Source organism: Poromitra crassiceps, assembly GCF_964638095.1.
Source record: "Poromitra crassiceps genome assembly, chromosome: 2".
Taxonomy (NCBI): Eukaryota; Metazoa; Chordata; class Actinopteri; order Beryciformes; family Melamphaidae; genus Poromitra; species Poromitra crassiceps.
In genome coordinates, this window is record NC_139624.1 from 47,666,095 (window position 1) to 47,692,048 (window position 25,954).

Below are 25,954 nucleotides of genomic sequence, written 5' to 3' on the forward strand. Positions count from 1 at the left end.
ACTAGGTAGCAGACACTGCTCGCCGACACTTGAAAATGACGACTCAAGTCCTCATTTCTGTCGGCGACCGTTTCAAAAGTGTCGGCAGACAAAGCATAAATTGGGCTTGAGGGTGACCTGATGGAGTGCATGCCGAATTTCATGCAATTCTACCTACCTTTTGTACTTTTTGAGAATGACAGTTTTTTATGTTTTAAGTTCCCCCCCCCCCAACCTTTATAATGGCAGCTTATGGAGCCAGTCTAGAGTGTGTGATGTGACCATTCACTCTAGCAGACTGACCGAGGTTGACCGAGGAAAAGGGGCGGGACCCAGGAAAGGTCAGTTGCAGGAGTCGAATATTACAGCGGTTAAACAGAGACATAAAGGATGCAAAAAGCATCATGTCTTCTACATGGACAAGACGTGAACTGCTGTTGCACACACACACACACACACACACGCACGCACGCGCGCGCGCACGCACACACACATGCACATGCACACGCACACGCACACGCACAAACACACACACACACACACACACACACACACACACAATTCGTCCCCCTGGATGTAAATTGTTCAAATGTTTTCACATCGTTCCACGCATTCAGTCCCTCAAATCTCCACAATCTCGACTAACGTTTGACTTAAATAAACTTTGTTCCAGCTGTTAATGAGTCAGAGAGATCGGTGAATGTTTTGCACGTTTCAACCATTTCAACAAGAACAAGTTTGACTTCAACCAATATATACTGTAGGGCCAAAACAGTACAGTATAGGTTTTCCACAGCCTCTCATAGATCATTGCTGCAGAAGCTGGAAGAGGCTGGTTGACTCCGTGCCTTCTCATCTCTCTGAGCGTCTCGGGACGATGCTGTGTGTGTCGGTGTGTGTTCGTGGCGAGTGGCTCCGGGTGCCCTGCCGTGGCCCCTCCGCCTCTGTCCGGTGGCTGGGGTCCGAGGCCCTGCGACGCTACCGCCAGGCCAAGAAGCTGGAGGAAGGAGCTGGGGAGGAGGCCTGCGTCAGCATGCGGAGGTGCCCCGCAGGAGAGCTGCTGCACCCGGACGACCGCGCAGAGGACGTCCTGCGGCCCCATGACTTCCTGCAGCTGGGTAAGCATCTCCCACTCCTGTCCTGCACAGAAGACTTCACTGCCTGCCTGGTCACCAGAATCAAACATTGGCATTGTACGTTTCTGCAATCCATCGATGGGCTAGTATGAATACCAACATTTCTGAATTAAAAATACGTTACATATCACATTTCTAATTTAGATACGTGTATAACAACGTTATAGAGTCTGCTATTGAAATAGCATTGTGGTGAGTAAGGGCATAACGTTTTTGTTATCTCAGCCTAACCCAAACCAAAATCCTAACCTTAATGAAGTTGTTTTACTTGCCTAAGGTTGGAAAGGCGGAGAGGTTTTCAAATTAACTGTGGTTTTGTTTCAAATTTACGTTGAGACTGTAGGTTTGCAGAAACAAAATGCTGATGTTTTAGAAACGTAAAATGCTAGCATTTTGTTTAAATTGATTGTACGTAAACCCTGGTTTGCAGACATGTAAAATGCCAATGATTTATTCTGGTGAACATGGTGCGTGTTCTGATTGTAAAACGTTGTTTCTCTTCAGTTGTCGAGGGAGAGGATAAGTTTGATTCGTCTCCACTGGCAGCAGCAATGTATCCTTCAGCTTACTCAAGGTTCCTATGTTTTCAGGGCCAAAAGGCCTCACATACAGTACATCTGAAGGGATCTTCAGTGGTTAGGTATGAGACATCCCATGTTGTCCTGTGGACTCCCATCTGAGATTTAAACCAAATGTTTTATGGTCACTCAAGATTCTCTGGAAGACGTTTTCGCTTGGTTCGAGCCTTAAAACTCATTATATTTGGATTTATCGAAATATCTATGGAGAAAATGGATGCGGAACTTACTTCCGGGGCAAATTACGTCAAGAAAAGTCACATGCCTGTTGAGCTCTATTGGAGTCAATGAGTGAACGTGATCTCAGTTTATGACAGATTCTTTCACCCCCATAGTCACCAAAGTAAATATTCATCCCATTTCCTGAAGCCACATATTCTGAACATACTGACACTAAAATGGCATTTTTCAGACAGACAGATCAGGAGAAAATTGTATTTGTTCAAGACCTGTCTCAGTCTCAGCAAACACTCTTGCGAGATTTGGCAACAGGAACTCATGTAAGCAGGGAGCAATTAATCTACATGTGAAGTTCATTAATGTATTAGATAAATCTGTGGTTGGATTTTTTTTTTTTTATCGAATATCTTAGTTACAACTATATTGAGGTAACAAGGGGCAGCTTTGTGTTTATATGTGGTTTGTCTGGAGTTTGGGAAATCACAATCTCTAGTTCAAGTTAGCTTGCTAGGTCAGCACTAACCCCACATCACCAGGCTCTCTCTCACAACTCTTCAGGTCAGAGGTGACTACGTGACCATTTAGGAGACCTGCTAGTACCATTTCTTACAATTGGCGGAGTCAGCGGTGCTGTATCTCCAATATTAAGAATATCTGATATAGCCTACAGAGTGATGGTTTTGTTTTATCTTTGATAGTTTTCTATTTTTGCTATATCACGTATAAACTCTTGCTTTTTGTGAGGTGATTATTTACTGAAACAGAACTATCTTAACCACTTTCCAGTACGGAAAGCTCTTATCAAGAGCCCAAACAGGTTGGTGTCATGCTTTTGTGTATATGCTTTAGCACAGTTTTGCAAAAATATTTTAACATCTGGCACTTCTTACCACACAAAAGTGCAGTGATGCTGTTCTTCCTATGTCTTTGCTTGTTCCAGTACATTTCCCTGGACGGCAATAGCCTGACTACGGCTGATCTGGTCAGCTTGGGCAAAGGCATGTTCAAAATAAAGGTGAAAGAAACTCACATGTGCACATATTCTAAAATAAAGGTGAGAGAAACTCACATGTGCACATATTCTAAAATAAATGTGAGAGAAACTCACATGTGCACATATTCTAAAATAAAGGTGAGAGAAACTCACATGTGCACACATTCTAAAATAAAGGTGAGAGAAACTCACATGTGCACATATTCTAAAATAAAGGGGAGAGAAACTAATGTGCACACATTCTAAAATAAAGGGGAGAGAAAGTCACATGTGCACATATTCTAAAATAAAGGGGAGAGAAACTCACATGTGCACATATTCTAAAATAAAGGGGAGAGAAACTCACATGTGCACATATTCTAAAATAAAGGTGAGAGAAACTCACATGTGCACATATTCTAAAATAAAGGGGAGAGAAACTAATGTGCACACATTCTAAAATAAAGGTGAGAGAAACTCACATGTGCACATATTCTAAAATAAATGGGAGAGAAACTAATGTGCACACATTCTAAAATAAAGGGGAGAGAAACTCACATGTGCACATATTCTAAAATAAAGGGGAGAGAAACTCACATGTGCACATATTCTAAAATAAAGGGGAGAGAAACTCACATGTGCACATATTCTAAAATAAAGGGGAGAGAAACTCACATGTGCACATATTCTAAAATAAAGGGGAGAGAAACTCACATGTGCACATATTCTAAAATAAAGGGGAGAGAAACTGACATGTGCACACATTCTAAAATGAAGGTGAGAGAACTCACATGTGCACACATTCTAAATGTGAGAGAAACTCACATGTGCACACATTCTAAAATGAAGGTGAAAGAAACTGACATGTGCACACATTCTAAATGTGAGAGAAACTCACATGTGCACATATTCTAAAATAAAGGGGAGAGAAACTCACATGTGCACATATTCTAAAATAAAGGTGAGAGAAACTCACATGTGCACATATTCTAAAATAAAGGTGAGAGAAACTCACATGTGCACATATTCTAAAATAAAGGTGAGAGAAACTCACATGTGCACATATTCTAAAATAAAGGATGACTTGATCAGGCTGAAGCTTATATTTTCCTCCCAGTTGACTGCTGAGTCTGAGCAGAGAGTCAGTAAAGCCAGAGATGTCATCGACACCATCATAAGAGAAAACAGAGGTATGAGTTTACATTTGTGTTGAGAACATTCTTCTTCTTCTTCTTCTTCTTCTTAAAAGTAGTAGTAGTAGTAGTAGCAGTATTATTATTATTATTATTATTATTATTATTATAACTATCCCCACATTTTAGAATATACTAATAGACAGTATAGACATCAAAACTATGAAATAACACAAATAGAATTATGCAGTGCCAGTGACCAAAAAAGTGTTAAACAAAAGTCTTATAATTCAAGATTCAAGATCATTTTAATAGCCATAGTGAGTAATCATATTACAAACAAGGAATTTGTCTTTGTGCAGTATGCAGCGCAGCAATAGCAGAAGATGGAGAAAAAAACAAAAAAACAATCTCAAATTATAAATTATAAGTGCAAAGTGAAAGTCCTTTAAAGAGATATATAATGGGGTCCATGTAAAGTAGCCATGTAAAGTACCCTTTGCCTTGGTGGAAGGGCGAAGGCTTTGGAAAGAAATTCATACACATAGGCATCAACTTCACTATTTATATTTGACTAAGAAACACATTTCAATTTTAATCAGAAGCCTTTACAGTAGATCAAAATAGCTTTACTGTAATATAATGAAAAACAATAAATTCAGTAAGGTGTGCACACACATTTGACTGGTAGTACAGTATAGAAAGTTAATTTCCAAAATCCCTTATTTACATTTTGTAACATTTTCATTAACTGAAGCCTATCAATCTATATTTCTAAAAGATGATCCAATAAAAGGGTTATAATTTTGTCAACCAATGACTTTGCCAAAACAATAGGCTACTGTGATTTGTTTGTTGTTTATTTATTTTTATTTTATTTTTTGCTGTCAGTTATCTTTTTTTATTTTTTTTATTCCAACTTTCCATGTTCTTCCCTGCAGTTGTGTATGGCATCAACACCGGCTTTGGCAAGTTTGCGCACACACTGATACCAAAAGACCAGCTCACGTACGTATGTGGTTGCTAATTAACTGAGAGAGTTTCATCAGCCTTCTCTACCTGAATAAATGGGCCAACGTGTCACTGAGTTTGTCAGGAATGTGTCCTGACTGCTGCCCTCTACTTGTCTCTGTAGGGAGCTGCAGGAGAATCTGATCCGCTCTCATAGTGCTGGTAGGTCATCTCTATTGGGAAACCTGAATGAATAAGACAACATTTCCCAAGACATGGCTTAAAAGAGGCCTATTTCACAGCGGCCATTTTGTGTCAAAAAAGGCAGGGTAAACACAGGTGCAAGCAAAACATTAATGAGGGTTTTCAACTCCCAGGATACATTTGTGTTATTTCGGTTAATGATCGGTTGAGCGTCGATTGTTGGTCAGGGAAAAAAATGTGCTATCCCTATGACTGATGATGTCATATTATAACCACTGATGATGTCCCACTGATGATGCCATAGACATTGTGACCTTATCAGTGATATGAGAACACTGTGTGTGTGTGTGTGTGTGTGTGTGTGTGTGTGTGTGTGTGTGTGTGTGTGTGTGTGTGTGTGTGTGTGTGTGTGTGTGTGTGTGTGTGTGTGTGTGTGTGTGTGTGTGCGTGCGTGCGTGTGTGTAGGAGTGGGCGCCCCCTTGAGTACAGAGAGGACACGCATGCTGCTGGCTTTGAGAATCAACGTCCTGGCTAAAGGCCACAGTGGTGTCTCCATGGAAACGGTCGGCGCCATGATGAAGGCCTTCAACGGTACAAGCGTGTACACACAAACACACTCAATGAAAAAAGAAACAAGCGCATATTCGTGAGATTAGTATATACAAACAAGCTTGCCTTGCCTTGCTTAGAAAAACACGTGACCCATCCTTCATGACCATAGGTGAGGGTATAGGAACGAAGATCGACCGGTAGATTGAGAGCTTTGCCTTCTGGCCCAGCTCTCTTTTCGTCACAAGTGCAGTAGGGATGCATAGAGCGGTAAAGCGAACGCAATACCGCTCCCGCTGCTGCGATTCTCCCATTGGGGCCCATTGTCCCCTCACTCGAGAACAAGAGCCCGAGATACTTGAACTCCTTGGAGGAGAATACAGTACTACATAAAATACAATGTGTGTGTGGTAGTCAGTATCAGTGGTGTCAGGGAGTATATCGATGCAGTGGGTAATGTGTGGTGCATGTTGTCAGTGCAAAAACAAAAGATAAAAGTAAAGCAGCGTTGTCAGTGGTGACTGTAGGAAGGGCAGGCAGGCCTAACTAGATGCATGGAGCACGCTGGCCAGGTGCTCTCCATCGCCAATCAAGCCGCACCTCGGCTCCACCCAGGCAGGAGCCTGCAGTGTAACCCAACAGCACTATACAGGCACCTCAGCTCCACCCAGCCAGGAGCCTGCAGTGTAACCCAACAGCAATATACACGCACCTCAGCTCCACCCAGCCGGGAGCCTGCAGTGTAAACCAACAGCAATATACAGGCACCTCAACTCCACCCAGCCGGGAGCCTGCAGTGTAAACCAACAGCAATATACAGGCACCTCAACTCCACCCAGCCAGGAGCCTGCAGTGTAAACCAATAGCAATATACAGGCACCTCAGCTCCACCCAGCCAGGAGCCTGCAGTGTAAACCAATAGCAATATACAGGCACCTCAACTCCACCCAGCCAGGAGCCTGCAGTGTAAACCAATAGCAATATACAGGCACCTCGGTTCCACAAAGCCAGGAGCCTGCAGTGTAAACCAACAGCAGTATACAGGCCAAGGCAATAGGCACTGGGGCCGTCACATATAAATACACAAGCTCTTACACTCAGCTTGTTTTATCTGGGGGCCACTTTTGCAAAATGACAGGAGACTACAGAGGCCAGTTAATAATCAAACATTAATAATATAAATTTCTCACATGCATGTGTGTGTGTGTGTGCCTGCCCCAGCCTCCTGTCTGTCCTGGGTCCCAGAGAAGGGGACGGTGGGGGCGAGTGGGGACCTGGCCCCCCTGGCCCACCTCACTCTGGGCCTGATGGGGGAAGGCAGGATGTGGTCCCCGCAGAGCGGCTGGGCCCACGCCAAGGCTGTAAGTTGAGTTTTCCTGAAATGCCTGATTGATTGTTTGTTTGATTGATTGATTGATTGATTGATTGATTGATTGATCCGTGTTTGCTGTTTTCTTCTGTTGTTGCAGGTCCTGGAAGGCCATGGGCTCACACCTCTAGTGCTGAAGCCGAAGGAGGTAATAGGCAACCAAGTCGCCACAATAAAACTTTGACATTTTCTGTCTGCAGTGCAAAGCAGGGATACATTATGTACCATTTCAACATACATTTGAAACAAAATGTCCGCAAATATGTTTCTAAAAAGTTGCCCTTTTACATTTCTGCAAACTTATCTCCACATAAATTTAAACAACACAGCAGTTAATTTGACCTCGCAGCCGTTCCAATGATAAACATAACTATAACAACTTTGGTTATCTTTAGGCAAGTAAAAAAAACTTTGGTTATGTTTAGGTAAGTAAAACAACTTAGTAAAGGTAGCATTATTTGGGTTAGGCTTAAATAACAAAAAAAACATTAAATGTGAGTTACGGTTGAAATGTAGGCTCTATGAACTACTATCAATCAAAAGTGACTTTCCTGACACCACTAAAATGAAGTAATGTTTGACGTTATTTTAAAGTAAAGATAAAATGAAAGTGATAAGATGTTTGAACGTTGTGTCACTTTGCGAGAGGCTTTTGGGTGCCGCCATTAAACGGAGGTTTAGGGCTAGTTTTCATTCAATAATGAGAGACTAGTAGACAGGGTCAATAAGCTTTAATGATACAATAAACAAATTAATGTCCATGTCCATGATATAATGACGCTCCTCCTGAGATGTTGAGAGGATGGCGTCAGTGATGACTAGGATAGAAAATCCCCCCATAGGGAATTCTTCAGGAGTCATGACATTGGTGGTGGTCAGGGGAGGAGGTGGGGCAAAAACAACTGCTTCAGCAATGATGATCAGCAACTGAGGGAAACATAGCACATAGCACATAGGCAGCAAAGGTGACAAGCAAACATAGTAAAACATGGACTCTCATTAGTTGATTGGCTCAGCAGGAAAGGAATAGCTTGAGCTGATTGGCTATTGCCAGAGAAGGGAAGCGTGGGAGACTGTGAATGGATGGGGAGAGAGCAGGAATGAAAGGAGGCATGCATATCAATGAATGGGTTATACAACCTGAATGAAAGGGGCGTGCACTGTGATATATGTCTTCATTATTGAAATTAGTCTCAAGACATCACTTCTTTGTCAGATAGCAGGGTCACAAGGTATTATGGGATATCCTACCTACTCCACCTAAGGAACCATTTCATGCTTCTTTGAAAATTTGCTAAAAATAGGTATCTAGAAAGGTTGCAAATAATGTATCCTTCCGACAGCCTAAAACCTAAAACCAGCCTAAAACCTAGAAATACCTAGGTCGATTCGTAGACTTTGAACATAGTGGGAGGCGAACACGGCTCTCCTGTGTGAAAGACAACCCGAGCCCTCCATTGGGCTCGGGTTTGAGTAATTTCTTTGAGTTCGCTTCCTTTTATTGGCAGGTGGGGCGGCCGAGTTGTGTGAAAGCCTGCAATAATGGGTCTCGCGGTGGAGAGGGGGTGGAGCTTGAACACAGGGCAAAATGCCAGCTGGTAGTGTCCTCTTGTAGCCAATATTATGAATGAGTTACGGTTATAATCAACCAATATGGTGTAAAACAATCCCAGAATGCAATGCGCAATCAGTGATTGCGCATTGGATTCTGGGGTGGTTTACCGAGCCCAATACACCCCGACCACAACTGCCTTACTGACCACCGCACTATTTCAATCGCAGACTCTATAACGTTGCTAAAAATGTGATATGCAATATATTTTTTGTTCAGAAACGTTGTCATCCTACGTATCCGTGGGTTGCAGAAACGTACAATGCCAACATTTTGTCCTGCCCCAACATCCTGTCTCAAAAGGAAATGCATCAAATGTATTATTCAAATTATTAATTGTTTCCTACCCACCAATGTATTTGTCACAGTCATAAGTTAGTACTGTCTGAAGTCATGGGCTCCTGATGTCTTCAAAAATACATTAAATACAGCTCAGAGACATACGCTACTGCTAACAAGTATGTTTTGCTTAATGACTTTACTGTAGGCTATGTAATCACTATCATTGCCAATCATATTAATTAATGGACATTTCATTTAGAGCTACACAGATTTCTACACCTAAATATACACAGACCTTTATACATTTGGCCCCAGGAGCCTAGGTCTGCAGGAGGTAGGCTGAAGCTGCAGTAGAAAAGGTTATGGCTGGAACTGGAAAAAGGTGAAATTACAGCAGTGTTATCCTTTAATGTAGACTTTAGGGGTTACATTTCAGTCAATCATGTTATTTATGATGATTATAGGGGGTTGCTTTGATCAACGGGACTCAGATGATAACGTCTCTGGGGGCGGAGGCGGTGGAGAGAGCAGTGGGCGTGGCCAGACAAGCTGACATCATCGCTGCCTTGAGCGTGGAGGCCCTGCGGGGAACCACTAAGGCCTTCCACAGCGGTAGGCTACTGATACCACAAGCAATATAACTTAAATTAAACATACCTTAACTTCCACAGCAGTACTGATCCCACAAGCAATTATTCCCCGGATGTTAACTTGAAGGCAGACGCCTCCTTCAAGGCTGCTGACCATACTAGCCAGGGTGGGAATTACACAGAGGCCATGGCCTCCATTGGCCCTGCCTCTGGCCGTGATGCCCTGAGATCCCTAAGGCCACCTTGGCAGTGCCCTGCTAACAGCCTGCTACTGTCAATTACTTTTAAAGCATTAGTGGTCTCAGTTTAATGTAGCCTGCCCTATGCAAAGGATGTGTAATCGGCTCATTTCAACACACATTTCAGAAAAATCTCTTCACGATGTCAATAGAGCAATGGCCTATATATATATATATATATATATATATATATATATATATATATATATATATATATATATATATATATATTGCTGCCCACAAGCTAGTTAGCCACACATGTTTTAGAACATTTTGGCTTGGTAGACGAGATGAGCAAGGCACAGTGACACACTGTGGTTGGCTATAAATGCTGGGAAGGGGCTGCTGTTGGCAGCCATGGAGGAGGTGGTAGTTGACACTGAGGCAAAAAAGGCACACACACACACACACACACACACACACACACACACACACACACACACACACACACACACACACACACACACACACACACACACACACACACACACACACACACACACACACACACACACACACACACATTCACAGATCAGCAGAAAATGTGTTGTTGTCCTACCAGCTGTCCATGCAGTGAGGCCACATCCAGGTCAGATGGAGGTGGCAGAGAGGCTTCGGTCTCTCCTGGACTCTGAAGTCTTCCCGTCCCAGATCTCAGGTAGGAACTGATGTCTTCTCGTCCCAGATCTCAGGTAGGAACTGAAGTCTTCCCCTCCCAGATCTCAGGTAGGAACTGATGTCTTCCCCTCCCAGATCTCAGGTAGGAACTGATGTCTTCCCCTCCCAGATATCAGGTAGGAACTGATGTCTTCTCGTCCCAGATCTCAGGTAGGAACTGAAGTCTTCCCGTCCCAGATCTCAGGTAGGAACTGTAGTCTTCCCGTCCCAGATCTCAGGTAGGAACTGATGTCTTCTCGTCCCAGATCTCAGGTAGGAACTGAAGTCTTCCCGTCCCAGATCTCAGGTAGGAACTGATGTCTTCCCCTCCCAGATCTCAGGTAGGAACTGATGTCTGCCCGTCCCAGATCTCAGGTAGGAACTGAAGTCTTCCCGTCCCAGATCTCAGGTAGGAACTGATGTCTTCCCCTCCCAGATCTCAGGTAGGAACTGAATGACAAGATCAAGTCTAGAATGCCTGAAGCAAGCTTCACATGCAAGGCAAGTTTATTTGTAGCACATTTCATACACAGAGGTAATTCAACGTGCTTTACATCAAATGGATCGAAAGAAAAGAACAGAGTTACCAGGTAAAATATAAGATCCAAAATGTCACAGGCAGTGTAACATTATTAGCATTTTTTTTTTTACTTTGCCAGTGAATTCATATCTTAAATTTTGCACCATTGTGAATTAATTCTGTGTTTTTACCGGTTTATATTAAATCCTCTCTTTTTCCTCCATTTTGAACCAATCAAAGTCAAAGAATACATTCTCTTGGTCATCTTACCTCAGTTCAAACCTCACTGCTGCAGTCAGCTGCTAATTGCAGATGTGATTGTTAGAAAGTGCTTCAAAGCCTCTGCCAGACTCTTGGTTCATCTTTCAGAACCTCGGTGCCCTGTGTGCACAAAGGCTGGCTGTGCCCTGTGTGCACAAAGGCTGGCTGTGCCCTGTGTGCACAAAGGCTGGCTGTGCCCTGTGTGCACAAAGGCTGGCTGGCGATACACTAGGAAAAAGTCAGTCAGTACAATGGTCAGTACCCACATAAATCGAGTTTCCTATAAATTGCAGATGTGATAGTTAGAAATTTGGTTCAAACTTGAACCAAATCTAAGTCACAGAAGAGAAGAGTTCAAAACAGACAATGCATGTGCGTGTGTGTACACACACACACACACACACACACACCTACACACACACACACACACACACACACACACACACACACACACACACACACACACACACACACACAACACACACTGCATGTCTTATCCTACACTTACTGCATGTCTTATCCTATAGGGTCTACATCTAAACAATGAAATCTGTTTTTATGCGTCTCTGTCATTTCCTGCCTCTGATTTCCTCATGCTGTATTTCCTGCAGTGAGCCATAGATCATGTGGCCGTGTTCAGGATGCCTACACACTGCGCTGCATCCCACAGGTACTCTGTGTGTGTGTGTGTGTGTGTGTGTGTGTGTGTGTGTTTGTGTGTGCGTGTGCGTGCGTGCGCGTGCGCACGCACATGCATGTGTGTGCCTTTGTTTATTGAGGGAGAGCTGAGCCTACATGCTCTTTTTCAGCAGCACACTGCTTCACACTTTTACACACTTTTATGCCTGGCAGCTCGCCAAAAACCAGACAATATCCACATTGTCAAGTGAAAGGCTCAGTAACCGCAGTTTAAAACCAGACAATATCCACATTGTCAAGTGAAAGGCTCAGTAACCGCAGTTTAAAACCAGACAATATCCACATTGTCAAGTGAAAGGCTCAGTAACCGCAGTTTAAAACCAGACAATATCCACATTGTCAAGTGAAAGGCTCAGTAACCGCAGTTTAAAAGCAGACAATATCCACATTGTCAAGTGAAAGGCTCAGTAACCGCAGTTTAAAAGCAGACAATATCCACATTGTCAAGTGAAAGGCTCAGTAACCGCAGTTTAAAACCAGACAATATCCACATTGTCAAGTGAAAGGCTCAGTAACCGCAGTTTAAAACCAGACAATATCCACATTGTCAAGTGAAAGGCTCAGTAACCGCAGTTTAAAACCAGACAATATCCACATTGTCAAGTGAAAGCAGGGCTGGACTGGGACCAAAAAAGCTACCTGCCATGTGGCTCAGACAGGCCCACAATTTCGAATCGGCCCAATTTTTCGAGCTCGCGCTCGCATGGGTTGGGGATTTACTTATAAAGCTCTTATAAAACTCATTCCATGCCTGTGTTTGATGGAGCAAGCAAGCAAGTCATTGGAAATGAAATATTGTTTATAAGTTACTCTAATAAGCACAGTTTAGATATTAATCTAAACGTTATAAAAAGGTGAAAATCATAACGTCGTTGTTGCCGTTTAACCCACCTGGCTACCACCATGAATAACGTTACGTTAGCTAGCTCACTCATCGATTACCTAGCAGTGTGCACCAATCCTAAAAGTTGTCATTTTGTTGAAATTAAGTAGTGCTTGGTTGATCATATGTACGCCGAATTTACCAGCAGGCTCTACGAATTTGTGAAGGCCTTTAGGTAGTTTTCTACCAGGTAGGTGCGATTGTCGATATCAAGGAAGGCAGTGTGTTAAATTGCCACATTTTCTAATAGAGTTTGGCGTGTACCGCGTCAAGGCTACAAGCCAGAATCCTATCGCTTGGTCAAATTCAAATAGCTGCCACACTTACCTCAAACGAGTGAGACGCAGACGACGACGTCAATGTGAAGTCAGTGATTTTAATCCGTTTAGGTGGACGGTGGTGCCATGATGCAGCGCCACTTTTCAAACACTGTGATTGAAGTGACAGACAGTTGCAATGGGGTGGCCCAATTGTACGTGGACCAACGTTGATTGGTTAGAGGGCCGTCTCACTCCAGAGACCAGAGTCATTCATGATTGACGCCTGAATGGGCCGCTGACGGCCGGCCCAGACCCACGTGGACCAACGTTGATTGGTTATGGGCCGGTCTCACTCCAGAATCATTCATTATTGACGCCTGAATGGGCCGCTACCGGCCCAATCAAATACATAATACATACTTTTTCACCAACCTGACCGGCCCACTAGCCAGCGGCCCACCGGCCATTGCACCGGTAGAATTACATTGCAGTCCAGCCCTAAGTGAAAGGCTCAGTAACCGCAGTTTAAAACCAGACAATATCCACATTGTCAAGTGAAAGGCTCAGTAACCGCAGTTTAAAACCAGACAATATCCACATTGTCAAGTGAAAGGCTCAGTAACAGCAGTTTAAAACCAGACAATATCCACATTGTCAAGTGAAAGGCTCAGTAACAGCAGATTAAAACCAGACAATATCCACATTGTCAAGTGAAAGGCTCAGTAACAGCAGTTTAAAACCAGACAATATCCACATTGTCAAGTGAAAGATTCAGTAACAGCAGTTTAAAACCAGACAATATCCACATTGTCAAGTGAAAGGCTCAGTAACCGCAGTTTAAAACCAGACAATATCCACATTGTCAAGTGAAAGGCTCAGTAACCGCAGTTTAAAACCAGACAATATCCACATTGTCAAGTGAAAGGCTCAGTAACCGCAGTTTAAAACCAGACAATATCCACATTGTCAAGTGAAAGGCTCAGTAACCGCAGTTTAAAACCAGACAATATCCACATTGTCAAGGGAAAGGCTCAGTAACCGCAGTTTAAAACCAGACAATATCCACATTGTCAAGTGAAAGGCTCAGTAACCGCAGTTTAAAACCAGACAATATCCACATTGTCAAGTGAAAGGCTCAGTAACCGCAGTTTAAAACCAGACAATATCCACATTGTCAAGTGAAAGGCTCAGTAACCGCAGTTTAAAACCAGACAATATCCACATTGTCAAGTGAAAGGCTCAGTAACCGCAGTTTAAAACCAGACAATATCCACATTGTCAAGTGAAAGGCTCAGTAACCACAGTTTAAAACCAGACAATATCCACATTGTCAAGTGAAAGGCTCAGTAACCGCAGTTTAAAACCAGACAATATCCACATTGTCAAGTGAAAGGCTCAGTAACCGCAGTTTAAAACCAGACAATATCCACATTGTCAAGTGAAAGGCTCAGTAACCGCAGTTTAAAACCAGACAATATCCACATTGTCAAGTGAAAGGCTCAGTAACCGCAGTTTAAAACCAGACAATATCCACATTGTCAAGTGAAAGGCTCAGTAACAGCAGTTTAAAACCAGACAATATCCAGATTGTCAAGTGAAAGTCTCAGTAACAATAGTTTAAAACCAGACAATATCCACATTGTCAAGTGAAAGGCTCAGTAACCGCAGTTTAAAACCAGACAATATCCACATTGTCAAGTGAAAGGCTCAGTAACCGCAGTTTAAAACCAGACAATATCCACATTGTCAAGTGAAAGGCTCAGTAACCGCAGTTTAAAACCAGACAATATCCACATTGTCAAGTGAAAGGCTCAGTAACCGCAGTTTAAAACCAGACAATATCCACATTGTCAAGTGAAAGGCTCAGTAACCGCAGTTTAAAAGCAGACAATATCCACATTGTCAAGTGAAAGGCTCAGTAACCGCAGTTTAAAACCAGACAATATCCACATTGTCAAGTGAAAGGCTCAGTAACCGCAGTTTAAAACCAGACAATATCCACATTGTCAAGTGAAAGGCTCAGTAACCGCAGTTTAAAACCAGACAATATCCACATTGTCAAGTGAAAGGCTCAGTAACCGCAGTTTAAAACCAGACAATATCCAGATTGTCAAGTGAAAGGCTCAGTAACAGCAGTTTAAAACCAGACAATATCCAGATTGTCAAGTGAAAGTCTCAGTAACAATAGTTTAAAACCAGACAATATCCACATTGTCAAATGAAAGTCTCAGTAACAATAGTTTAAAACCAGACAATATCCACATTGTCAAGTGAAAGTCTCAGTAACAATAGTTTAAAACCAGACAATATCCACATTGTCAAGTGAAAGTCTCAGTAACAATAGTTTAAAACCAGACAATATGCAGATTGTCAAGTGAAAGTCTCCGTAACAAGTTTAAAACCAGACAATATCCACATTGTCAAGTGAAAGTCTCAGTAACAACAGTTTAAAACCAGACAATATCCACATTGTCAAGTGTAAAGTCTCAGTAACCGCAGTTTAAAACCAGACAATATCTTTATTGTTTATTTGAGCCGGGACAGTACACAATAAATATATTGCACCAGAAATAGCTAAAAGCTCATTTGCATCTGTAGTCCCTTGATAATATCCACATTATCAAGTGAAAGTCTCAGTAACAACAGTTTTAGTCCATGTTTCTTTGAGGCCATTTACACCTGGCATTAACATGCGTTTTTGGTGATCAGATTGCAATCAGATTGTATTTTATCACTTGAAAGTACAGGTGTAAACACCCCCACAACGCATTGAAGAAGGATTGCAATCTGATCGGCCAAACCACCTCCGGAGGTGGTCAGGGACGCATTATGACAACATTTAACACAAGTGTAAATGCAATGCGTCCTCTCAAAACGCATTCAGCAACTACCATACGGAAATACATAATCTTCGGAAGTCGGTGACGGCGCGCACACCTGAACGCAATTCCCCGGCAGCACCGCACCGGTGTGTGCCCTCATCTCGCCGCTGTGCCAAATGCGCACACACACAGGCAGCCTGTCACCGTGGACCGGCTAAAAATTCTCTATCTCCCCCCCGCTCCGCTTTTGCCCAACACTCGTCTTTCTGCTAGGTAGCGTGGCTTCAAAGTTTTGCTGCGGAGGTTTTGCCACGGCTTATCGAACCCTTTCTCCCTCATTTTCCTTTCATTTTCCGCTCCTTTTCCAAAGGAGAAGTGTTGATATAAAAGAGAAATTATGCTCTCAATTGTATAACATTGTAATTTAGGATGTTACCTGAACGCAACACAGGTGGTTACAGCCAATGACATGCACGGAAAACGTATGTATGTGTGTGTGTCTCGGACCCAGTGTCATTGTCAATAAACAGCTCCATGGGAGAAGAACCACAGAGAAACTGTTCCTCGTGTATATTTATTTCCTCCGTCTTGCTGCTACTCTGGGAGTGCACGCGAGAACTGCTGCATTAACCCACTCTGCTAACAAGAAGATGGGTCACATGACGTGCAAATGCGGAAAATGTGTTTCCATTACACTTTTGCGATAAACTGCTATATCGACACGTCTGAAAAACTACCTCATGAGAGCGCAAAAGCTTTTTGCGATATTTTGGGAGGAAATTTACGTGTTTCCATTACCTGATTTTTATTGCGATATTTAGATTTTGCGCATTTCTGAGGGTAATGGAAACACAGCTACCGTCAGCGAAAAATTAAACACCTGAAACTGGCTTACAGACAGGCCAAGGACAAGAACAAGAAAAGTGGCAGGGGCAGAGCAACGTGTCCTTTTTATAAAGAAATAGATGCAGTGCTGCGTGATCGGCCATCGTTTTGTCCAGGTGAAGGGGACGTTCACTGTGCATTTGAGCTTAACAAAATAACCCCTATTTCCTGCATGCACACGTTCAGGGGGCGCGCGCGTGATGACGTTCGAGCTGGAGAGCAATCGGATTGCAATCTGTTCACCCAAAACGCATGTTAGTGCCAGGTGTAAATGGAATCAGGCTGAAGTGATAAAATACAATCTGATTGCAATCTGATGGCAGAAAACGCATGTTAATGCCAGGTGTAAATGGCCTCTGAGTTTGTTTGTTTTTGCCTTCATTGGTAAGAAGCCTACTGTAGCTGCAGGAAGGATTAGTGACATAGATGCAAAGCCAGCACATTGCGGGGACATGATTACACCAGCACATTGCGGGGACATGATTACACCAGCACATTGCGGGGACATGATTACACAGCACATTGCGGGGACATGATTACACAGCACATTGCGGGGACATGATTACACAGCACATTGCGGGGACATGATTACACAGCACATTGCGGGGACATGATTACACAGCACATTGTGGGGACATGATTACACAGCACATTGCGGGGACATGATTACACACAGCACATTGCGGGGACATGATTACACACAGCACATTGCGGGGACATGATTACACAGCACATTGCGGGGACATGATTACACACAGCACATTGCGGGGACATGATTACACAGCACATTGCGGGGACATGGTTACACACCTCCTATCTCTTCTGTCTGATCTGGATGGTGACGAAAACCTTTCCAAAGCCCACTGGACAGACTGGAAAATGGCCCTTCACGCTGAAAACAAAGCAGTTTTTTGTTCTTGACAAATGTCAACATAACAACAAGGCTTTCACCCAGCAATGGAGGCAGACAACTTTCACCGGCCTCTGTCTCTTCTTCTGCAGGTTCATGGCGTGGTGAACGACACTGTGGCTTTTGTCCAGAGGCTGATTACCACTGAGCTGAACAGCGCCACGGACAACCCAGTATCCTGCTTTACCTTCAGCTTCCTCAAGTTCCCCAAAGCAGGGAGGCTGTAGCTGTAGTCTTGTGTCTGTTGTCAAAGCAGGGAAGCTGTAGCTGCAGTCTTGTGTCTGTTGTCAAAGCAGGGAAGCTGTAGCTGTAGTCTTGTGTCTGTTGTCAAAGCAGGGAAGCTGTAGCTGTAGTCTTGTGTCTGTTGTCAAAGCAGGTAGGTTGTAGCTGTAGTCTTGTGTCTGTTGTCAAAGCAGGGAAGCTGTAGTCTTGTGTCTGTTGTCAAAGCAGGGAAGCTGTAGCTGTAGTCTTGTGTCTGTTGTCAAAGCAGGGAGGTTGTAGCTGTAGTCTTGTGTCTGTTGTCAAAGCAGGGAAGCTGTAGCTGTAGTCTTGTGTCTGTTGTCAAAGCAGGTAGGTTTTAGCTGTAGTCTTGTGTCTGTTGTCAAAGCAGGGACGCTGTAGCTGTAGTCTTGTGTCTGTTGTCAAAGCAGGTAGGTTGTAGCTGTAGTCTTGTGTCTGTTGTCAAAGCAGGGAAGCTGTAGCTGTTAGTATTGTGTCAGTTGTCAAAGCAGGTAGGCTGTAGCTGTAGTCTTGTGTCTGTTGTCAAATCAGATGGCTGTAGCTGTAGTCTTGTGTCTGTTGTAGGGGTGTCACGATACACTCAGTTCACGATACGATACGTATCACGATACTGGGTTCACGATAACGATACGATACGATACGATTTTAACAATATTTTTTTTAACTTGAATAATGACAATATATGACTGGAAAAGTAGTATTTTATTTGAAATGCACAAATACAAAACATGCTGTTGTGGGAAATTGTTATTACAATAACAACTAGAAAAAACATGAGATTGGAGATAAGGCTTATCTTGAAATAGAATGAGTTACACCGTCACTTAGATTTACTTTGAACTAAAAGGTTTCTCAGCAGTATAAATTCTCATTATGCATCTTCAGTTTTTCTTCAAACTCAAACAACAAGACTTTTCTTAGTCTATTTTTTATGCATCTTCAGTTTTTCCTGTCAAGTAAACAGTTTTGCCAGAAACTCACTTGAATGGTTTCTCTCCTGTATAACTTCTCATGTGTCTCTTCAGAGACTTGTTCAACTGAACTACTTTCCACACATTGAACTTCAACAAACAAAGACGTTTCTTTGTCTACTTTTGGGGAAAAAAAAAAAAAAATGTTTTTTTTTTTTTTTTTTTTTTTCCACGATATGAGATTTCATCTCAACGATACATATCGTGACGTTTTACTATCGCGAAATTTCGTGGGACGATATATTGTGACACCCCTAGTCTGTTGTCAAAGTAGGTAGGCTGTAGCTGTAGTCTTGTGTCTGTTGTCAAAGCAGGGAGACTGTAGCTGTAGTCTTGTGTCTGTTGTCAAAGCAGGTAGGTTGTAGCTGTAGTCTTGTGTCTGTTGTCAAATCGTAGCTGTAGTCTTGTGTCTGTTGTCAAAGCAGGTAGGCTGTAGCTGTAGTCTTGTGTCTGTTGTCAAAGCAGGGAAGCTGTAGCTGTAGTCTTGTGTCTGTTGTCAAAGCAGGTAGGTTGTAGCTGTAGTTTTGTGTCTGTTGTCAAAGTAGGTAGGTTGTAGCTGTAGTCTTGTGTCTGTTGTCAAAGTAGGTAGATTGTAGCTGTAGTCTTGTGTCTGTTGTCAAAGCAGGGAAGCTGTAGCTGTAGTCTTGTGTCTGTTGTCAAAGCAGGTAGGTTGTAGCTGTAGTCTTGTGTCTGTTGTCAAAGCAGGTAGGTTGTAGCTGTAGTCTTGTGTCTGTTGTCAAAGCAGGTAGGTTGTAGCTGTAGTCTTGTGTCTGTTGTCAAAGCAAGGAAGCTGTAGCTGTAGTCTTGTGTCTGTTGTCAAAGCAGGTAGGTTGTAGCTGTAGTCTTGTGTCTGTTGTCAAAGCAGGTAGGTTGTAGCTGTAGTCTTGTGTCTGTTGTCAAAGCAGGGAGGCTGTAGCTGTAGTCTTGTGTCTGTTGTCAAAGCAGGGAAGCTGTAGCTTTAGTCTTGTGTCTGTTGTCAAAGCAGGTAGGCTGTAGCTGTAGTGTTGTGTCTGTTGTCAAAGCAGGTAGGTTGTAGCTGTAGTCTTGTGTCTGTTGTCAAAGCAGGTAGGTTGTAGCTGTAGTCTTGTGTCTGTTGTCAAAACAGGGAGGCTGCATGTAGCTGTAGTCTTGTGTCTGTTGTCAAAGCAGGTAAGTTGTAGCTGTAGTCTTGTGTCTGTTGTCAAAGCAAGGAAGCTGTAGCTGTAGTCTTGTGTCAGTTGTCAAAGCAGTTAGACTGTAGCTGGTCTTGTGTCTGTTGTCAAAACAGGGAGGCTGCATGTAGCTGTAGTCTTGTGTCTGTTGTCAAAGCAGGGAGACTGTAGCTGTAGTCTTGTGTCTGTTGTCAAAGCAGGTAGGCTGTAGCTGTAGTCTCGTGTCTGTTGTCAAAGCAGGTAGGCCGTAGCTGTAGTCTTGTGTCTGTTGTCAAAGCAGTTAGACTGTAGCTGTAGTCTTGTGTCTGTTGTCAAAGCAGGGAGACTGTAGCTGTAGTCTTGTGTCTGTTGTCAAAGCAGTTAGACTGTAGCTGTAGTCTTGTGTCTGTTGTCAAATCAGGTAGGCTGTAGTCTTGTGTCTGTTGTCAAAGGTAGGTTGTAGCTGTAGTCTTGCGTCTGTTGTCAAAGCAGTTAGACTGTAGCTGTAGTCTTGTGTCTGTTGTCAAAGCAGTTAGACTGTAGGTGTAGTCTTGTGTCTGTTGTCAAAGCAGGGAGACTGTAGCTGTAGTCGTGTGTCTGTTGTCAAAGCAGGTAGGCTGTAGCTGTAGTCTTGTGTCTGTTGTCAAAGCAGTTAGACTGTAGCTGTAGTCTTGTGTCTGTTGTCAAATCAGGTAGGCTGTAGCTGTAGTCTTATGTCTGTTGTCAAATCAGGTAGGTTGTAGCTGTAGTCTTGTGTCTGTTGTCAAAGCAGGTAGGCTGTAGCTGTAGTCTTGTGTCTGTTGTCAAAGCAGTTAGACTGTAGGTGTAGTCTTGTGTCTGTTGTCAAAGCAGGGAGACTGTAGCTGTAGTCGTGTGTCTGTTGTCAAAGCAGGTAGGCTGTAGCTGTAGTCTTGTGTCTGTTGTCAAAGCAGGTAGGCTGTAGCTGTAGTCTTGTGTCTGTTGTCAAAGCAGGTAGTCAAGTCAAGTCAAGTCAAGTTTATTTATATAGCCCTAATTCACAAGCATGTCTCAGAGGGCTTCACAGAAAGTATGTCTAGCTGATTCTAGCTGACACAACAGTAACAAGAATATACAGAATAAAGATAACATTTGAACAATTGATAATATAGAAAATATAGAAATGAAGAGAGAGCAGAGGAGAGAGCAGGAGAAGGGGGAAGAGCAGGGGGAATGTGAGAGAGTGATGGGGTGGGGAGGGAATGGGAGATGTTGGAGGGTATAGGAGGTGGGGAAGGAGCAAGAGGAGAGAGCAGGAGAGGGGAAGGGGGGGGGATGTGGGGGAGAAGAGAGCAGGGGGAGGGAGGAGGTGGGGAGAGAATGAGAAATATAGACGCACATCTTGCAAACGGACATATGTCAATTTCTTAGCAACCAAACTATGCCTAATTTAATTGGCTGCAAGCCTTTAGTAGTGAGTCCTTTTGCCAAATAAGCACATGTTCACATATAGAGCTTATGGGTGCCTTGCTTTAGGGAAGAGTGGGTGCCATGCTTTGAATAGTGGCGAAATACTAAGAGCATGGGTGCCATGCTTTAAATAGTGGCGGAATATTAGAGGGGATAGAGTGGGTGCCATGCTTTGGAGTAGAATGTGTACTATGCTTTAGAGTAGTGGGGGAAGGGGGGAAGAGGAAGAACACCGGGAAGAGGAGAAAGCAGGAGAGTGGAGGAGGGAGGGAGAGCGGGGGGATGTGAGGGAGGAGAGGGGGGAGGTGGGGAGAAAATAGGAAATGTGGAGGAGGAGAGAACAGAGGAGGAGAGATGAGGGTGCAGGGGAGGGAGAGCCAGGGTAGAGGTAGGGTCTAGGGTTGGGGGAGGGGAGGGAGTAGTATACGGGCCCGGATTAGGGCGAGGGTGGGGAGAAATGGGAAATGTGGAGGAGGAGAGAACAGAGGAGGAGAGATGAGGGTACAGGGGAGGGAGAGCCAGGGTAGAGGTAGGGTCTAGGGTTGGGGGAGGGGAGGGAGTAGGATACGGGCCCGGATTAGGGCGAGGGTGGGGAGAAATGGGAAATGTGGAGGAGGAGAGAACAGAGAAGGAGAGGTGGGAGGGTGCAGGGGAGGGAGAGCAGGGGGAATGTGAGAGGGAGGAGAGGACAGAGAGGAGGAGAGAACAGAGAAGGAGAGGTGGGAGGGTGCAGGGGAAGGAGAGCAGGGGGAATGTGAGAGAGGGGAGAGGACAGAGAGGAGGAGAGAACAGAGAAGGAGAGGTGGGAGGGTACAGGGGAGGCAGAGCAGGGGGAATGTGAGAGGGAGGAGGTGGGGAGGAAATGGGAAAAGTGGAGGAGGAGGGAACAGAGAAGGAGAGATGGGAGGGTGCAGGGGAGGGAGAGCCAGGGTAGAGGTAGGGTCTAGGGTTGGGGGAGGGGAGGGGGTAGGATACGGGCCCGGATTAGGGCGAGGGTGGGGAGAAAATGGGAAATGTGGAGGAGGAGAGAACAGAGGAGAGGTGGGAGGGTGCAGGGGAAGGAGAGCAGGGGGAATGTGAGAGAGGGGAGAGGACAGAGAGGAGGAGAGAACAGAGAAGGAGAGGTGGGAGGGTGCAGGGGAAGGAGAGCAGGGGGAATGTAAGAGAGGGGAGAGGACAGAGAGGAGGAGAGAACAGAGAAGGAGAGGTGGGAGGGTGCAGGGGAAGGAGAGCAGGGGGAATGTGAGAGAGGGGAGAGGACAGAGAGGAGGAGAGAACAGAGAAGGAGAGGTGGGAGGGTGCAGGGGAAGGAGAGCAGGGGGAATGTGAGAGAGGGGAGAGCAGGAAGTGGCAGGGATTCAGGAAAATAGGGGAGAAGAGGAGAAGGAGCAGAGGGGGGGGAGAAGGAGGAGAGAGCAGGAGAAGGGAGGGGGGGGCGGTGGGATGTGGGGGAGGAAAGAGCATGGAAAGAGAGGAGGTGGGGGGGGAGTGGGAAATGTGGGAGAGGGGAGAACAGGAAGGGGGAAGAAGGGAAGAAGCGGGGGAAGGGGGAAAGAGAAAGAGAGGGGGGGGGAGAAGATCAGACAACTGACTACTCTAAGCATTAACCAGAGCTAACTGGGACATAGTATCTAGCTAATCTACAGCCTAGTCTGGCCTATCCTACTCTGCTCTAGTCTGATCTTTGCCTGAACACTATAACAGGTCAGCCTTAGGCTGTAGCTAATCTATCGCCTACCTAAGCTGTTCTAAACCAACCGGCAGCCCTCGACCAGTGATGAAGAGCACCGATGCCCCCCGCCCCGGCCCCCGCCCACATAAGGCGTGGGAGAGAAGGCCAGGCCGGGACACAGCGGCGTCCCCTCACCCCCAGTGAACGCAAGAAAACCTTTCCACCATATGGTGGCAATCCACACATGGATCGCCACATGGATTGCCTCAGTGACTTGGCTGAGGAGGAACCTTGTGAGGTCGTTGTGCTATAGGGGCCCATTGCTGCGGCCCGGGCGGACCCAGCCCCCACGCGACCCGCTCCCCCAGCCCCCAGCCACCAGCATAGTGACTGAGAACAGGTCTGAGAGCAGGCCACGCGGGGGACGGGCCCACCCAGGCCACAGCAACGGACCCCCATCCGGGGACTCCCCTCCGAGACAGGCCGAGAGATGCCGGGCTAAACCATGTACAGAGTTTCCGATAATGAAACTCTGTAAATGGTTTATTATGGAAATAAAATTTACAAGAGAACAGAAAATTGAAAATGTAGGCTGTAGGCTGTAGCTGTAGTCTTGTGTCTGTTGTCAAAGCAGTTAGACTGTAGCTGTAGTCTTGTGTCTGTTGTCAAAGCAGGGAGACTGTAGCTGTAGTCTTGTGTCTGTTGTCAAAGCAGTTAGACTGTAGCTGTAGTCTTGTATCTCTCTGTCTGACTTTTCTCATGTTTTGTCTGGTGTACCCCAGGGATCGGTCCTTGGCCCTATTCTCTTTTTCATCTATATGCTTCCCCTTGGTGCGATTATTCAAAAATATGGTGTAAATTTCCACTGCTACGCCGACGATAGTCAGCTATATGTACCAGTAAAACCGAATGATCTCTCCCACCTTCTAAATTTAGAGGCATGCCTGTCCGATATAAAAAACTGGATGTGTTCAAACTTTCTGCTGTTAAATGATGCTAAAACAGAGCTATTAGTCATTAGACCCACTAAGCACAAGGACCTAAATGTAGTTGTTAATATAAATGGATGTATTGTCCGCGAAAGCTCCACTGTGAAAAACCTTGGAGTGATCTTTGATTCTCACTTATCATTTCAGCCTCATATTGCAGCTATTACTAAAACATCTTTTTTTCATCTTCGTAATATATCAAAAATCCGTTCCTTTCTAAGTCTCTCAGATGCTGAAACCCTGATACATGCCTTTGTTTCATCGAGATTGGATTATTGTAATGTCCTATTTTCTGGCTTGCCACTTTACAGCTCTAAAAGGCTGCAACTTATACAGAATGCAGCTGCCAGAATTCTAACCAAAACTCGGAAGTTTGATCATATAACTCCGGTCCTAATCCGTCTCCATTGGCTCCCCATTCAGACCAGATCGGATTTTAAGGTACTTTTATTAGCCTATAAAGCTGTTCACGGGCTTGCACCCCCATACCTAGCTGAGCTAATCATCCCATATGCCCCCACGCGCCCCCTCCGCTCACAGGATGGTAACTATCTTACTGTCCCGAAAATTAATACAAAATCGGCAGGAGGTAGAGCTTTTTCCTATCGTGCTCCATATCTCTGGAACCAGCTCCCCCGATCAATTAGGGAGGCTGGCTCCATAAATATCTTCAAAGCCAAACTCAAGACTTATATGTTCTCACAAGTTTATGATATTGTTTGATAATGTATTGTATTTTATTATTTACTTCTCTTGATGTGACTTTTATTATCATGTATAGGTCACTGTACTATCATGTTTTCTTCCATTGTTGTTGTTTTCCTTAACTGTAAAGTGTTTCGAGACCATCTCGGATGGTGATTTTACACTTTAAATAAATTGAAATTGAAATTGAATTGTATCTGTTGTCAAAGCAGGTAGGTTGTAGCTGTAGTATTGTGTCTGTTGTCAAAGCAGTTAGACTGTAGCTGTAGTCTTGTGTCTGTTGTCAAATCAGGTAGGTTGTAGCTGTAGTCTTGTGTCTGTTGTCAAAGCAGGTAGGCTGTAGCTATAGTCTTGTGTCTGTTGTCAAAGCAGTTAGACTGTAGGTGTAGTCTTGTGTCTGTTGTTATCACACAGCTTAAGCCACAGGGAGGCAATGTTGGACAAACCTTCCACTGCCACACTGACAAATGAATCCTCAACTCCTCTCCAGCTGGTTTTCGCTGAAACTGGTGAGACCATTTCTGGTGGGAATTTCCACGGAGAGTATCCAGCCAAGGTAGGGTCACACCAAACTGATAGTGACAGGCCCACTGATTTATCATTTATCTGCCTTGAAATCTCCCTCCCTCTCTCTCTCTCTCTCTCTCTCTCTCTCTCTCTCCTTCTGGCAGCTTTATCTATGGTGTTTGTGTTGGCAAGTCAATGGCCAAATGTACATTTTGGCTTTGGCAGGACACCAAACGTAATCTGAGTGGGTGAAATATTAAAAGTGGCTGGTGAATAAAAAAAATAGAGAATTTAGAAAAGTGAAAGGTTCAGGGCATCAAAAAGCATCATGGTCTCCTATGGTCTTTATGTTGTGTTTACATTTAGCTAATTTCATTTTTTATCCAGAGCATTTGAACAAAGTGAAACAGTCAGTAGGCCTAGTTGAAAGAGTACAAGATTGTCCTACTCAAGTAGAAGTATTGTTACATAACATTGCTTATGTTTAAACTTTAAACATAAGCAATGTTATGTAACAAACTTTAAACATGTCGGTGTAAAAAAATCTACTGAAGTAAAAGTAGAAAGTGTCCAATTTAAAATCCTCAGAGTAACAGTTACTTTTAGAAACGAGATGTTTGCCATGTGATCAAAAGATAGA

General features: G+C 44.1%; 1 protein-coding gene across 1 annotated transcript in view; it reads left to right on the forward strand.

The window, feature by feature from the left end:
- Nucleotides 1-856: 856 nt before the first annotated feature.
- LOC310799735 (histidine ammonia-lyase-like) overlaps nucleotides 857-25,954 on the forward strand; it is a gene marked incomplete at both ends in the record, with an annotated part of 32,638 nt that continues 7,540 nt past the window's right edge. The window contains 14 exons of the mRNA XM_083662332.1: nucleotides 857-1,097; nucleotides 2,029-2,036; nucleotides 2,814-2,888; nucleotides 3,964-4,036; nucleotides 4,921-4,987; nucleotides 5,115-5,152; nucleotides 5,600-5,725; nucleotides 6,905-7,044; nucleotides 7,153-7,200; nucleotides 9,411-9,558; nucleotides 10,338-10,433; nucleotides 11,825-11,883; nucleotides 17,765-17,845; nucleotides 25,298-25,363. Of these exons, the coding sequence (XP_083518458.1) occupies nucleotides 857-1,097; nucleotides 2,029-2,036; nucleotides 2,814-2,888; nucleotides 3,964-4,036; nucleotides 4,921-4,987; nucleotides 5,115-5,152; nucleotides 5,600-5,725; nucleotides 6,905-7,044; nucleotides 7,153-7,200; nucleotides 9,411-9,558; nucleotides 10,338-10,433; nucleotides 11,825-11,883; nucleotides 17,765-17,845; nucleotides 25,298-25,363 (1,266 nt within the window). The remainder of the gene's footprint in view (nucleotides 1,098-2,028; nucleotides 2,037-2,813; nucleotides 2,889-3,963; nucleotides 4,037-4,920; nucleotides 4,988-5,114; nucleotides 5,153-5,599; nucleotides 5,726-6,904; nucleotides 7,045-7,152; nucleotides 7,201-9,410; nucleotides 9,559-10,337; nucleotides 10,434-11,824; nucleotides 11,884-17,764; nucleotides 17,846-25,297; nucleotides 25,364-25,954) is intronic.